This window comes from Mixophyes fleayi, chromosome 6 (genome assembly GCF_038048845.1).
Source record: "Mixophyes fleayi isolate aMixFle1 chromosome 6, aMixFle1.hap1, whole genome shotgun sequence".
In the NCBI taxonomy this organism is placed as follows: domain Eukaryota; kingdom Metazoa; phylum Chordata; class Amphibia; order Anura; family Limnodynastidae; genus Mixophyes; species Mixophyes fleayi.
In genome coordinates, this window is record NC_134407.1 from 165,370,027 (window position 1) to 165,386,676 (window position 16,650).

The 16,650-nt window shown below is 44.2% G+C and overlaps 1 protein-coding gene across 2 annotated transcripts; it reads left to right on the top strand.

Moving 5' to 3' along the window:
* Positions 1–351: 351 nt before the first annotated feature.
* On the top strand, positions 352–15,354 carry LOC142094681 (melanoregulin-like). Of its 2 annotated transcripts, none has more exons than XM_075177074.1 (5): positions 352–576; positions 4,871–5,030; positions 6,723–6,813; positions 10,796–10,959; positions 13,800–14,028. In XM_075177074.1, the coding sequence occupies exons 1-5, from the start codon at positions 497–499 to the stop codon at positions 13,896–13,898; spliced, it is 594 nt and encodes a 197-aa protein (XP_075033175.1). In that variant the 5' UTR covers positions 352–496; the 3' UTR covers positions 13,899–14,028. The 2 variants fall into 2 exon arrangements, with proteins under 2 accessions (XP_075033175.1, XP_075033174.1); XM_075177073.1 differs by having other exon boundaries at positions 355–576; positions 13,823–15,354.
* The last annotated feature ends 1,296 nt before the right edge of the window (positions 15,355–16,650 follow it).

Consider the following 16,650-nt stretch of genomic DNA (forward strand, 5'->3'; position numbering starts at 1 on the left):
CCATTATTCTAGTCTTGGGTTTATCTGTTTCATATATGGATGCAATGGAATAAATTCATATGGCATAGTCACATCACTATTCATTATTTTTATTATTTGCCAAGTATATTGTATAGACTGAGGGTATCTATGATATATGAGATCTATGTATTGGTATGGTATCAGCAAAAATATATGTGAGATTGTAATTTGCTAACCAGTACACAGCATGGATTATTCTCATTTAGAAAGTATATAAGCTTGTGCGATAATAAAATTGTATTTATAATAAGTTTATCATCTGTGTTGGTGTTGATAGAGCTAGTGACTTCTCTCAGCGCTCAACTTTTTCTTTCTTTTATTGTCATGCTTCTTAGCTAGAGGCTGCAAGTTGTACTGCCGTCCATGTGACTGTCTTGTTCTTTCATCCCAATTACACTGAATTAATTGTTTGTTAACACCACCCATACTAAGACCCCAAAACGACCACTCCCGTGCCTCGCAGTACTCCCCCAGCATGGCAGAGCTGAGAAGTTTCTACCGTTTCTTCTGCTGCTGCTGTCGTGAAGAGATGCCAGAGAAGAGTCCTTTAATCAGGTAACAACAGTCAGGGTTATGAATAAGTGACCTCATCATTAGACAGTAATTTCTTCTGCACAGCAATCCTTTAGAATGTACACTACTGGGAAGACTTTTGACAGTACATATTAAGGCTGTTTTTGGACTTGAACATATACTAATGGGGCATCCGGCTTATGCTTATATTCATGCAATAATGTATTATTCATGGTTCTCATGCAATTCTTTAGCTTTACTCTGCTGTAAGGCGATACAGTATATGCACTACTACATCCTGATATCATTGTATTCTCACAACCTTCTACTACTCAGCAGACCTGTGGCTCTATCTGAACTACAAGCCCCAACTTTCCCTGTCAATCAAATTTTTACCCCTTTTCAAAAGTAGACAATTGAGGCAAATTTACGTAAAATGAACAAGAATATGTTTGTTACTGTCGACTCTTTCAGGGATCGCCTTTAAGGTATAAAAATAAAAATAAATTTTGAGAAATGAAATATACAAGAACATACTGTGTAGGAGAGCTAGACAACCTGGGATAGGTCATGCTGGGACTTTTAGTCCGACAGCAGCTGAAGAGCCAAATACTGTCCACCTTTGTAGGGTCTTTGCTTTCCCACCTGTTTTCCTTTGACCCCTTGACGGTATTTGATATATCCAAGCCCTGTATCCAAAAGTTTACAATAATAATTTTAGACTAATGAAAAACAGGAGATGATTGAAAATAGATTTCATTCAGTCAATATAGATTGATAACTTATACTGTAAAAAGATGTGTTATGTCTGAATCTGAAATTTATCATATTACACTTTAAATTACCTTTATTTTATCTGCTGTATTTAAAAAAATTTGGTGTGGGCAAGTTATTTCATCTGTGAACATGTAAATGTCTACACAGAAGGTGTGGTCCTTGAGGTTGATTTCTTATGCAACAGAACCGCCTTGTTTACTAAGTTGGGTTTTCCATCTGTTCTTTAAGATGCCATCCTTACTATATATTATATATAATACTATCTCACCTAGTACACAATCTGGGACATTTATGATAATCTGCTGCTCTAATCTATTACAATGAATCGGATGCTAACTGTTGTTTCTCTGGTGCAGTTTACAATAAAGAGATTGAATGTTTGGTTGCTATAGGTTGCAGCGCCTTTATTTTCTATGCACCCTTTTTCTAGAAATCCCTCAATATTCTGCTCACGTTCCGCCATTTACATATTGGTTTAACTTGGGCTAAATTAATCATTTTAATAAAAGACATTCTTAAATAAACTAAAACACAATTTGTTTTTGCTCAATATAGTATAAGACAGAGAAGGTGGGGCACATGTTAAGTATTGTTTTATTGTGTACCCCTGTAGAGTCTATAACAACTTATGCAGTTGTCACTTGTACTTCGCCACCCCAATTATGTCAGACCCACCAATAGACCATACACGAAGCTGCGTTACTGTGACATGGTGATCACACATGATTAAGATTACCAGGAGAGAACTGTTTGGTAAATAAAAGATTATGGGACAGAGACAAACATCTTGATTCACTGTTTGCAGAACACAGCTTGCCGATATTTAATAACACATATTGCACATGCTAGTTATAGTGATGAAGCATTTAAATGTTAAAATATACATTAGACACATGCATACAGAAAATACAAAATAGAGTGAGTGTTAATTTAACATCAATTATTTAATTAATTAAAAACAAGTAAGGAAAAACGGGAGCACTAATGACCATCACTGCAGATATGAGGATTAGTATGTTATGGACTTCACTTGCCTAACCAGAAATTCATCTCTTGCTTATACTTCATTTCTTAAAATGGCGCCTACATGATGCAATTTCATTGGGCCCTAGATGTGGCAATTTCAGGCCATTTTCTTTTTTTTTTTTCTTTTAAAATCTCTTTATTTGTAAGACAAAGTACTACACACAGGAAGATAAGCCACATTCACACATAATAAGCATATTACATCAATATGTATAGCAAAGAGTAAAACTGATATAGCCTAGGATTTGTTTACATACAGAGCTATTTTAAACTGTAACACAGCTAGGGAGTGAGCCCTTGAGGCATACTTGCTTACTCTCCAGGAACACCGGGAAGAAAATCTAATTTCAAGGAGTTCTCCTGAACTCCCAGGAGAATAGGCCGCCATCCTGAATCCCATTTCTCTTTAGTGAGAAGTGGGCAGGGCCTAGATGACGCCAATTGCATCATGAGGCCTTGGCTGGGCAAGTCCTGCGTCACGGGGGACGGGACCATGATGACACATTGCATCATCATGCAGCCCACATTTGCCTTTTGTTCAGGATCTCCTGGAGGAACGTTCCAAAAAGTAGGCAAGTTTGTTTAAAAGCAAAAAAGTGTGCTAATTTTTATTAGTATTATTAGGTGAAGGGAGATCAGGTCTATTGTGAGTCAATAAAACCTTTCTTTAGAAGATACTGATAATGCACTGAGTAGGGGATTTTATATTTTTCAGTGGTCCTGTATTTTCCCTGCAACCTCAGAGCGAATTCTAAAATGTGGATATTTGATCCAAGGACGGGAAAAGTTAGTAGTAAAATAAGGTTGATCTTAATGTAGAAAACATGTACAATTTAGGAGTGATTACATTTTTAAAACCATTATCTGCTCTACAATAACAGTCATATAGCTATTTATTACTGTGATCCCAGAAAGAGTGTAAAAATTGAGGCAAAATAAATAACAAGAGCTAAGACTGTATAATGGGTAAAGCCTGTTTACTCCTACTCAACGTCACTTCCCTGGGGGCAGCTTGAACGTACGCTGTAGCATATGCTCATTTTTTATTTTTTTTTTCAAAAAAACCTTTTATTCAAGTAACATGCCAAAGAGGTTTACATTGCTACATGTTAGACAGTCATGCAAATAAATCAGTACATGTTACAAACTTAATCCATGTGAAGCTAATACACAATATCCTTAATTTAAAATCCGTCTTCCTTTACCCTCACTCAACAGTATGGGAATTTTTCAATGCTCTAGATCAATTCAGTTAGTAACGTATTGATTGTGATATTCTTTTAATTATTTATTTTTTTATTTTGTCAGTGCAATTTTTAGTACTTTCCTACTATTTTTTATGTCCTTAACTACGACCTGCTCCATTAATCCTCTGTTTCTTTCTAATAAATCTAAATAAAGACCTGCTCCTCATACTAATTCTCCTTCCACGACAGCACCCAGACAAACTTATTAGCTCCTTTAATAGCCCTTTTTGCAATCGCCACCTCAAAGTCGCGCTGGGAAGGTGTCTCCTCAGGCAGTGAGTAAATGACATTCAACTTGGTGCAGATCGGACTCCGCGCAGCTTATGTTGCGCAAGTGGCTCCTCCCCTTCCAAACCATTGGACAGGACATCTCTGAGGACATGTGATTTATTGAGGTACTGCAGAGGGGAGTTTCTTGGCAATCAGAACCCCTCACCCTTCCTAGCACACAGGTTGTTGGGATCCAGTCCCCTCCTATTTCAGGACTGCATTAGCAGGTATGAACTCACTGCACACCGGACAGAGATGACAGCAGCCAGGCTCTTCTGTGCAGAAGTAGAAAGGCTCTCGCCACACCACACCACACTAAAATAAATATTCACTCTAGGCTGATTATTGGTTAATTGGGCGCTGTAGATGTAAGGGGCAAAGAGAATGTAGAAGGAAGAGAGATCAAATACTCTCGTTTAAAGAGAAGATGAAGCGCTTCATGTTTTTGAAAACGAGTTAGCGGTGTCGTGAAGGATACCCTTGATGCATTCCATCACATATATGTACCACTATTTTTTACAAGACTAACCACCAATTCAAACAGTGTCTGCCAAACTGTCAGTCACTCCGTGGAGAAGATTCAACTTGGTGCAAGGTGCCTCTGGAATGTCTGCGGAGCCGGAGACACCTTGGCTGGAATCTCAACTCATTTTTCCTTGCACCCGAAAAATATGAAGAGATTCTTACCGCAATTGCTGGCATTGTGCACAGCCAGACAGTACTTTACTTGGTCTAAAGACAGGGAATATGATGTGTCTAATCTTATCCCCACCACCATAGTTTTAATAGAAATTAATTTTTGATAGTCTCCCAGAAATGCTTATATATTTATTTGTAAATTTTATACTAGTTTCTTCTATATAAGGCAACCTTTAATACTTCAAAGGACAAGTACAGATGCTTATTTACTTGGCTTGTAATATAGCAATTGATATGTGTTTATTTCTGCTTTAGTTAACAGTCAAGTTAGATTTTAATCTCATATTGCGCCTGGATTCTCACCTCTCTCATCCTAGTGATACACTCTTGTACTTCGACCGGGAGGTGAAGCGGAGGAGAGCCGAGGAGGCCAATCTATGGAATGAGCCTCAAGATGTATCACACACTGAGAGGGATGATGACCGGGAACTGTACAACTTGCTTACGAAGAGAGCACAGACAAGACGGGGGTCAGAGGTCAGTGACTGAGGTTAAGGATTTCAATACATTGAATATGAATCCGTACATTAACACACTGATTAAGGTCTAGTCTGCCAAACAACGTTAACATATTAGTCAAAATGTTTGTTTGTCTATAGGGAAAAATTAGACTAATACAAATGTTGACTAAATTTCACATATATTGGGTCACAATGGTGATTTATGGTCTGAATTGCATAAAATTTCCTTCTTATTTTCAGTCCCTGATCCTCTTTGTTCTTTAGATGCTATAACTGACACTTTTTTTTATAATTTGTTTAGTTACATAGATAATAGTGGCCTTCAGTATGAGAATGATAGCTAGAATTTAAGATGTCACAGACAATATGCAGTCGTCTATCTTGAAGATGTTATCATACAAAGTCCTGGCAGTGACACTTAACCAGGGTACAAGCAGTATTAGACTCCCATCTGAAAGGCAGGGTTGACAGCCAACCCAAAAATGTTCTGTATAGGGATGGAAAAGGTAAAATATCTTGGGTACAACATAGGCAGAGATTTGGTAAAAACTCAACATAATAAAATTGAGGTTACAAAAAAATGTCCCGACCTGTAAACAAGAAGCAAATAAGAACCTTTGTGGCGACCACAAGGTGTTACTAATGGTTTATACCCAAATTTGCTACCTTAGCTGACCCTTTGACTGACCTTAGCAATGGAAAGCAGTCATTTCACCTGCACCAGTTGGACAGGAGTCTCCTAACACTAATCTGTGCTGTTGGGGACTCTGCTCCTTCCACTGTCTAAAACTAGGTACACACTACTGAATTTTCCACCAACTTTTTATGCCGATCGATTTTACATGCGATCGATGTTCCCTTTAGCGACTTTTTACAGCCATGTTGTCGTGAGCAATGACTAATTTCGTACTCACTGCTGTGGATCGGTCGGAAACTTATACACACTACACAACGGAAAAGAGATTGGAGCGAAAATATTAAATGGTACAACCAACCAAATGAGGCGACAATCGTCCATTTGGGCAGACTTTCGACCATCGTGTCACTGCACACACTGACCCGACTTTTGAACCAGCGGTCGTATGTCGGCTGATTGAGCCGATTATTGGACGAAAACCGTGTAGTGTGTACCCAGCTTAAGACTCTGCTTCATACTTGCCCACATTTATCATATAATGACTGCCCTGTCATATGCAGTCGTGGCCTCACACAATCACTTGAGTGGACAAGTCACTACTTCCCTCAATAGCAGAATACTCATCTTCTGATATAGTCTGTGTTATTGTGAACACTAGAATCATATTGGCTACAAGTTGTTCTATCCCCACCCACTTCACAACTGAAGACCTTCTAGATGGGCTGAAGATGAGGAGTGAATACATGAAGTGTTCTGACCCTAGTTAAACACATCCTTAGAAACTGGATATTAGAATATAGTAGATAGAGGTAAGTGTGTGAAAACTGAGGCCAAGGGCCTCACACATGGGGTAAAAACTTAAAGACAAAGGCTAGAGTTCACAAGCTGGAGATTTGGGATATGCAGCAAAGGATTAGGGCCAAACATCACAGAGGTATGGAGATGGTTGAGCTATAAATTTAGTAATGGCTAGGATGCTGAGGATGACAGATCATAGGTTCACAGGTGTTATGGAGAATGGCTGGGCTACTTCCAAATTTCAGATGAATTTGATTTTCCATTTTTGCTCAGGGTTACCGCAGGCTGAGTTTTGACATCAGCGCCCATAGACAGGTTCGCAGAGACGTCAAGGATCGATGGAGAGTGCTACTGGAAAATCTGGGTGAGTCAAATAGTTCAGAGCAAGAGATGCGTTCATAGGGCTTGCAGTCTGTACCTATCTGTCTCTCTCTCTTTCAGTTGTCTTTTAAAGTGCAAATGCTTACAGAAACATATTGTGGGTTGAACCAAGATTTTCACCATATATATGCAATAGAAAGTAGTGACATCACTGAATCACAAACAATGTACAGTGCTTCAGTGATGTTACCAGGTACCAGAGAATTGGTAGGCCCACAAAATGGTTGCAATGGGTACACTTTAAAATGTATTTTCCTTTCCCCACGCCCATTCATACTCAGTCCAGGCGCAACCTTGACGCTCTTGATCCTACTACTCTGTCCTCTACTCTCGATACTCTTCTTTCTCCCCTTTCCTCCCAGGCCTGCCCCAACCTGGCGGTCTCCCTCTACAACCTTACGCTCACCTCTGCTCTCGACGCCGTCGCCCCGGCCCATTCTGTCAACCCCCGTTGCTCCAAACCCCAACCCTGGCACTCCAAATTCACCCGCTTCCTCCAAAAATGCTCCCGAACGGCTGAGCGACACTGGAGAAAATCCCGCTCCCTGGCTGATTTTCTCCATTTTAAGTTCATCCTCTCTTCCTTCAGCTCCGCCCTCTCTCTCGCCAAACAATCTTTCTTTAAATCCCTCATCTCCCAGTCCTCCAACCCCCGCCGCCTCTTCGCCACCTTCAACACCCTCCTGTCCCCTCCTCCCCCTCCTCTACCCTCCTCCCTTACCGCCGCTGACTTTGCCTCCTTCTTCTCCTCTAAAATCGAGGCCATCCGACTTGAATTCTCCTCCTCCCCTACCCCGCCTGCCCCCCCCCCACTCTTTCTCCCTCTCCCCCAGCCACCAATCCCTCTTCTCCCTTCGCCCCACTACGGGCGAAGAAGTCCACTCTCTCATTTCATCCTCCCCCCTGTCTACCTGTCCCCTTGACCCCATCCCCTCCCACCTCCTCCGCTCCCTCTCCCCCACCACCTGCTCCCACCTCGCCCACCTCTTTAATCTGTCCCTCTCCACCGGTATCTTCCCCTCCTGCTTCAAGCACGCTCTTGTTTCCCCCATTCTCAAGAAACCTAATCTTGACCCCACCTCTCTCTCCAACTATCGCCCCATCTCTCTTCTCCCCTTTGCCTCCAAAATACTTGAGAGACTCGTCTGCAGCCACCTCTCCACCTTCCTCTCTGAGCACTCCCTCCTTGACCCTCTTCAATCTGGTTTCCGCCCTCTCCACTCCACTGAAACTGTCTCCAATGATCTCCTCTCTGCTAAGGCCAGGGGCCACTTCTCCCTTCTCATTCTCTTGGATCTCTCAGCGGCCTTTGACACCGTTGACCACCCACTCCTGCTCCACACCCTTTAATCCTTTGGCCTCTCTGGCTCCGTCCTGTCCTGGTTCACCTCTTACCTTGCTGACCGTTCCTTCTCTGTCACCACCTCTGGATCTCTCTCCCCCCCTCCTCCCTTCCAGTAGGGGTCCCCCAAGGCTCTGTTCTCGGACCCCTACTGTTCTCTCTTTACACCTCTTCCCTGGGCAAACTCATCAGCTCCTTTGGTCTCAAGTACCACCTTTATGCGGATGACACCCAGCTCTACCTTTCCTCTCCTGATCTCTCTCCCTCCCTCCTCTCCAGGGTGTCCGCCTGCCTCTCTGCCATCTCCTCCTGGATGTCCTCTAAATTTCTCAAACTTAATCTTGCGAAAACCAAACTAATTGTCTTTCCTCCCGCTCATTCCCCCTGCCCTTCCGACCTCTCTATCACTGTACTCAACTCCTCTCTTTCCCCTGTTCCTCAACTTCGCTGCCTCGGTATCATCCTCGACTCCTCTCTCTCCTTTGCCCCTCACATTCTCTCACTTGCAAAATCTTGCCGCTTCCAGCTGCGCAACATTGCGCGCATTTGGCCCTTCCTCTCCCAAGATGCCACTAAAGCTCTTGTCCACTCTCTTATCATCTCCCGCTTAGACTACTGCAACCTCCTCCTTACTGGCATCCCCCGCTCTCATCTTACCCCCCTTCGCTCTGTTCTCAATGCTGCCACTCGGCTTATTTTCCTTTCTCGCCGCTCCTCCTCTGTCTCCCCCCTCTACCAATCCCTTCACTGGCTCCCCTTCCCCTACAGAATCGTGTTCAAGCTCCTTACACTTACCTTCAAGGCCCTCTCCAACTCCACCGCTCCCTACATCTCCAGCATCATCTCCATCCATGCTCCATCCCGCCCTCTGCGTTCGGCCAATGACCGTCGCCTCTCTTCCCCCCTGGTCACCTCCTCCCACGCTCGCATCCAAGACTTCTCCCGTGCTGCCCCCCTCCACTGGAACCAGCTCCCCCGCTCCATCAGAACTTCACCCAACTTGTCCAGCTTCAAACGGGCCTTAAAAACCCACCTCTTCCTTATAGCCTTCCAGTCCCCCACTTAACTGCCCTCCTTCCTGTCTCCCACCTAACTCCCTCCTCGTCGCTCTCCTCTCCCCCCCCCCTCCGTCTTTGCCTCCGCTCTCCCCCTTTCCTCCTCCTACCCTTGCATCTCTGTCCGTCCTACCCTCCCCTTAGATTGTACGCTCCTTCGAGCAGGGCCTCCTCTCCTCCTGTTCTCCACCACCTTAACTCTGCTCTCCAGCTCCTTGTCTCTTCCGTGAGGCCCTTCTACCCCTCTAGCTACCCCGCTGGGGCTCTCGCCTGTCATCTAGCTGTACTTTGAGCTTCCGAGTTACTGTGCTTTTTGTTAACTGTTCCGTGATGTCTCACCCTGTATCGTGTTTCTGTCTGTCCCTGTACGGCGCTACGGATACCTAGTGGCGCCCTATAAATAAATAATAATAATAATTAAGCGTACACAAAAAATAAACATATACAAGACAAAACAATTGTTGCATGGTATACTCAGACTCCCTGCATAAATTCAATTGTGAGAGAAACACATTTGCAAGACAGCTACTCCAGTGTCTGGACGATGGAAGAACTGCACATTTGCATTTTGGAAATCAGGTGTGTATTTGTGTGAGGTTAGGAGTGTCTAGAATCAGTGTTTCAGTTCTTGAAGAGCCCTAGGTAAAGCTTACTTGCCCACTCTCCAGGGGGTAAATGTATCAAGCTGAGAAAATTCTCAGCTTGATACATTTACCCCCCCGGAATGTCCGGGAGACTCCTGCATTCTGGGTAGGTCTCCCGAGAGAGCAGCCCAATATCCCGCATCCTGCTTTATGCAAACGCAATGTCACACCCCCCAAATTTGCCACTTAACCTTTCCTCCAGGAGATCCTGGAGAGGAGGAAATTAAAATAGACAAGTGTTAGGTAAGGTGTGACTGTTGTCTTCAAACAGCGGATGCAGCCATTATGTCATATACTCTTATGAGCAGGAATTTATGCAGAAATTGACTTGCTAATAGCTCGCAAAATGGATGCCTCCACTGAGTATAGCCAGTCGGTGCATTTTATGTTGATCACAGCTCTCCCCTAAAATGTTATAAGGTTACTACCGAAGGTAAATTACCCATCTAGCATTCAGCATACCAAACCAGTTTTTTATTCTTCACGAAAATCAAATGTTTTCCTTAAACTGCACCTTTTGGGCCTCATAGGACTAAATCCTGCTAGAAGGTGAAATGTTGCACCTTAGCATAACCATGTCTTGTGATGCGGGGCTGGCAAATGTAAAATGTGTGGGCAAATTTAGAGTTGGAAGGGGATTGCATCCTAGCTCACCTCTAAATCGCAATGTAAAAATAAAGTTGCCCAGTATTTGAATACTTGTAAAAGCATGCAGTATTTTCTCTCCACACAAATAAAGTAAAAATTGCACCCATTGTATCTCTGGGCCACTTCTAGCTGTTTCTTCACTTCCAGTCTCTGCATTCTACGCTCTGTTTTCCTTCCTATTATTCCTCATAGTTCCTTACCCCTTCACTACTATTTTAGCCAAGTACCCCACTTATTTTCCCCAATCTCATCTTAAATTCTCTCCTCCATCCCCAGGTTTTCATAATGAAACGGACTCCCTGCTAACAGTCACTTCTAATACCTCCTACAATAGTATGCGTGACCCCACAGAGGCTCGTCGTCTGCTGAACCTGTTAGCCCAGGAGACCAGCATGTTTGAACAGCACAGCATCCCACCTGAGAGGTACCTCTTTGTGCTGGTATGTACCCTGAGTGTCAACTTCCAACTTTGGCAACGTTTATTTAAACCCCCAGCACTCATATTCTAGATAGCAAACATCCAGCTCCTCTTACTCAGTGGTGCCAGACTACCAATGTCTCATCCACACAGAAGTCCTCAATACTACTGCCGAAAACACATATTGGTGACAAAAAGAAGGCCCACATCTGAGCTGCTTTATTATCCTAAACCCCCCCCCCCAAAAAAACTGCATAATGTTTCACAGTGAGATAGATAGATAGATAGATAGATAGATAGATACAGTGTCGGAGTGGCCTGCCGGTCAGCCGGTCTATCCACCGGTAGGCCCAACCGCATTGTAGCTCCTCCCCCTCGGTTGTTGGGGTGGAGCTAACAGAACAGCTGTTTTCGGACAGCGGCAGCTGACTCGGGTCTCGACGGCGACACTTCTGTTAAACATTACCGAGCAGGTGCAGAGAGCCACGTCTGGGCTCTCTACACCTGCGCGGTAGTGTGTTGTTCACTTTGAGCAGGGGAATAGAAGAGACGCCCATGGAGGAGGAGAAGTTCCGGATATCCAGCCGTCCAGAGGAGCATGAAGCAGGAACTTTGCACAGGTTAGTCATCTTAACTTGAGATCGACGAGGCATGAGTGTGGGGGGGCAAAGCCAGCATGTCACAGTGTGGAGCGGGGGCCAAAGCCAGCATGTCACAGTGTGGAGCGGGGGCCAAAGCCAGCATGTCACAGTGTGGAGCGGGGGCCAAAGCCAGCATGTCATAGTATGGAGCGGGGGCCAAAGCCAGCATGTCACAGTGTGGAGCGGGGGCCAAAGCCAGCATGTCATAGTATGGAGCGGGGGCCAAAGCCAGCATATCACAGTGTGGAAGGGGGGACCAAAGCCAGCATGTCACAGTGTGGAAGGGGGGGACCAAAGCCAGCATGTCACAGTGTGGAAGGGTGGACCAAAGCCAGCATGTCACAGTGTCACAGTGTGGAAGGGGGGGACCAAAGCCAGCATGTCACAGTGTGGAAGGGGGGACCAAAGCCAGCATGGCACAGTGTGGAGGGGAAGAGGGGCAAAGCCAGCATGTCACAGTGTGAAGGGGGGGGGGGGGCAAAGCCAGCATGGCACAGTGTGGAGGGGAGGGGGCAAAGCCAGCATGTCACAGTGTGGAAGGGGGGGACCAAAGCCAGCATGTCACAGTGTGGAAGGGGGGACCAAAGCCAGCATGGCACAGTGTGGAGGGGAAGAGGGGCAAAGCCAGCATGTCACAGTGTGAAGGGGGGGGGGGCAAAGCCAGCATGGCACAGTGTGGAGGGGAGGGGGCAAAGCCAGCATGTCACAGTGTGAAGGGGGGGGGGGGGCAAAGCCAGCATGGCACAGTGTGGAGGGGAGGGGGCAAAGCCAGCATGTCACAGTGTGGAAGGGGGACACCAAAGCCAGCATGTCACAGTGTGGAAGGGGGGACCAAAGCCAGCATGGCACAGTGTGGAGGGGAAGAGGGGCAAAGCCAGTATGGCACAGTGTGAAGGGGGCCAGGAGATGAGGGAAGCAAAAGCAACATGGAGGGTGCAGTCTGACCATAAGGGGGCACAGCATGGTGATGAAGGGGCACAGTAATGTGTGTGTGATGGCACAGCAGGCTTGTGGCAATGTAATGTGCATGGCAGGTGGTGGCTAACTAATGGGTGCTATTTTGTTTATGGGGTGATAGCGGGGCAATTTAATTCTGTATTTGGGACTATTAATTTAAGATGGGGTGGTTTGGAGGCTAGTAATTGAATGTGGGGCTGAGTTTGAGGCACATGAGGTCTATGGGCTGGTTGGAATTTTCTAAATGTACCCATTTTGTTTCCAAATAGGGCCCCCAACATCCGAGGATCCAGACAAGCTGCAACTAAAGAAATCAGCAGCCACAAGTGGGGAAAGTGACAAGAACAGGTAGGACAGTCTGTCAAATGTTCTGATTCTAGTGGGACAATCCCGATTTTTGGTGACTGTTCTGTCCAATCTAAGGGACTGGTCAAGACTGTGTACTCTTTATATACACATTGCATTCTTTATATACTACACTATGGTGCTAGCTGTCCTTTGTGGGCTGACCCCTCCCCCTCTAGCGTCTGCTCTCGCCTCCATGATGGCTGGCCACACCCCCTCTGTTGGGCGCCTAGCGTTGCAGTCCCCCGGTGGGCCCTTCATGCCCCAGTCCGACACTGGATGGATGGATAGATAGATAGATAGATAGATAGATAGATAGATAGATAGGTATATAGATAGATAGATAGATCGATAGGTATAGAGATAGATAAATATTATTCACAGACTAGCACTGCTATTATTTTTCTTGCTTGCTTAACACAGTTGTCTAATACCTTCCACATCATTTACAATCCAGACCCCTCTAAAACATTTTGCATTATTAAATAACAAAACCATTTACAGAGACATATCCCAAATGTTGGGGCTGTTCCAGGAAATCAGATTAACTTTTCCAGAAGTGGATTGTAAATAGGATGCAGAGTAATAGTACTGACATAAATCCATGCAGCATATGAGAATTTGAATTTATGAGCAGAAAGGTTCCTCCGTGCCTTCCCTGTGGGCCCCTGCAGGCTTGTCACCCAGTGCCCTGTACTGTGTGATTCTCAGCAAGTGATGACATAACAGACACTAACTACAGGTGCTAAATGTCAGCTCTGGAGTGTTTCATTACACAGAGCTGTCTATAAATGCTGATAGAAATGAGGAAGCCACTGTCAAGGGTTTTTGCTAGGGATAGACCAAGAAACTTAAACAGACATTAGTCTCATGTAATGTGTTTGTAAATGTGACACTATTGGAGACCTTTTATTTACAGTTCAGAGACATTGTGTGTTCCAGGACCGTCTCATCGTTCTTGATATGGGAACAGAGTTTGTGTCCATTGCCAGACGTTTTTATCCTCCTGAGACCTTAGAAAATAGTGAGAAGGAGAGTGTGGTGCCTGGCACCGCTGTGCTGGTGAGCCCTGGCTGGCAGGAAGTGGAAGATGGCAGAGAAAAAGCGGAGGAGTGTGTGGACGTGGATGAAGATAATTTCCTGGTCAATCTGCTCTAACGACAACAATAAGATGGATTCCAAATACTCATCTTCATTGTCTTGTCTGCAGCTTTGTCTTCTAGTGTCTTCACATACTTACAGTCTCTTTTCTATAACCTCCCATATCCATTCAAACATAGTCGCCTACTAACCCTTTACACTTCCTCTTCATCTTTACAATATTAGTGCTTATCCACCTGTAATTTTAATCCTGCATAAAACCACCATGGTGTCTTTGAAACAGTGTATGTTAAAAACAGGAAGGAACTTGTCTAATTAGCTATTCTATGGTCTCATATTTTCTGATTAAAAGTAGGGTTATGACTTCAAGAAGCAACAAATATATGTCATTCCATGTTGTCCTTGAGTGGGGATGAAAGTACACCGGTTTCCTGTTCTTAGTGGAGGCAGCAGTTCCGTTTACCCAACCAGTATTCATAAAAATATACAAGGCCGCTACCACTAGGTGAACTAGGGATTAGTTTAGTGCGGCAATATTTTGGGTGACGCTAAAACACTGAATGAGTGACAGCGTGTTACTCATTTCATGGTTTATTTTATCTGCGGTGCGCCCGTGGCGCACTGAGAGGTGGCTACCCTGGAGCTTTAAATTAAACACCCTAACCCTTCCTCATTGGCTGACAGTGGGGGAGAGGTGTTGTGTTTACTTTTTAAGCTTATTTTAACTTTCACTTTGGAAAAAATGCTAGGTTTAAATAATAAGCATTTTTCCTGTAATTATTCCCTGCTATTGCCATCCTCAGATGCGGCTGTACTTGCTATGTATGATAAAGGCCTATACATCAAGGCAGTCCTTGATGTATAGGGAGAACACCTGTTTTAACTGGAGATAGGGCTTTTACTTAATAAATAGCCACTTTCCCCAGGTGCTGTGATGCTGTTAAGATATATTTACTTCTGATCCCTTTTCCTTAGCCCTATCTTTCAGTTAGCATTAAGAACTTGATCTTACTCTGTATTTCAGATTCACTGCCACAGCAATCTCTCTGTCCTTTTATTACCTGGACTTTCCCAAGTTATTTTGCTTTTTTTCCTGTCGGTATCATAACTGTGGTTTGTCCACTCTCTGTTACTGTTACCTCAGACCAACTCCCCCAGCACTCCATGGGTCTGATTCATCAAGGCATGTATCTGCCAATTTTGAGCATATCGTACGCGAAATCACTCCACGCTTGGCCAGAATCTGCAGAAGTATGCATGAAGGCAGTCCTGTCCTGTGCGCCTGCGAGTGCACAGGACCCTTACTGCAGCCTACGATTTTGGGGAGTGAACTAGGCGGGGAGGGGGTGTTTGCCATAGTGAATTTACAGTAGGCGGGGTGCCAAAATCAAACACACGCAGCCATGTCCAAATCAAACTCTGAGTGTCTGAAAGTTACTTGTTTTCTCTTTTTTTTTGTTACTGTTTTAACATTAATGACTTTATTATTATCAGGTAACAATAATGCAAAATGTTTTTTTCATTTTCCTGTCTGATCTTTTGTGAATTTATCATCCATCGGATGCATCCTGCTGTGTCCGATGTAGTAAAGCACAGTAGACCTGCCCCCAATTTTAAAAGCACATGCATCTTGAGATCCATGTCTTGCTGAACTTGGGCAGAGGCAAAATCTAAATACATCGTATAATACTGAAAGCGGGCTACACTTAGAATATGGATGAATCAGGTCCCATTTCTCTCCAGCAGACAGCACCTTCACGTTCTTTACTCTGAATGGGCCAGCAGGGAGAGGCAGCCTTCTGATAGGTGCTTGTCTGTATTCATAGATGCATATTACTACGAATGTTAATTCTTAACAATTTAATTATGTATGCATGTTAGGTATGAGGGGACAGAGAACTGAAACTTTGCCTAGGGTGCATAGTACCCTAACATAGACTCTGAGAATACAGATCATCAATTCACAAGAAAGCGGTGACTTTATTTGCACATCATTGCCTCTACAGACTAGGTGCATGCCTACTATCCGCTCTCAGGAGATGCCTCTGCTACTTAGAATTGCAACTAGGTGTGTGGATAGGTACACTGTGTGAAATAGTCACTTCAAAGTTCAACCTTCTACCACTTTAGGCTAGAGACACCCTTTCTTAGTATTTAACATTTCTGTTTTTCTCCTTAAATTCTGCTGTGTTTAGCCTCATGTATGGCTACAATTAATCTTAAAACTGAGTGGACATTAGAACGTTTTTTATTATCTGTTACTTTTGTGTGTGAAGCTTTTGGATTACACTGTTCGGTTTGCACCTAAAATGCACTCATCAGCGGAAGTGTGACATGCAGGCAAAATGCGTCCCATTAAAAGTTCAGATCCGTAGACCGCCAGCTCTAATCTGGTGCAAAATTCGAGTTGTAATGGGCTGATTCAATTATCCGTGAGGTTCCATAGTAACCTTGCGGCTATGTTTCCATGCACAGTACTGGCAATTATGGTCATGAAAATCATTACCCGCACAGTTGCGAGGTGGCTACAGATACTCGTGGCTAATTGAATCGGTCCCTAGGAGTATTAATGGCTGGGTATCCCTTTATACAGCATGGACAACCCCTATAAAATGAACCCTTTCCACCCATCTCATTTCAGTAATTACACTTTAAAAAAATCAAATTGC

Bases quoted from the DNA above. Each gene is read 5' to 3' on its own strand.
- LOC142094681 (XM_075177073.1), top strand. From the start codon at position 497: ATGGCAGAGCTGAGAAGTTTCTACCGTTTCTTCTGCTGCTGCTGTCGT. The intron at 577-4,870 runs GTAACAACAGTC...CTCTCATCCTAG, and splicing joins GAGAAGAGTCCTTTAATCAG to TGATACACTCTTGTACTTCG. The intron at 6,814-10,795 runs GTGAGTCAAATA...CTCCATCCCCAG, and splicing joins AGTGCTACTGGAAAATCTGG to GTTTTCATAATGAAACGGAC.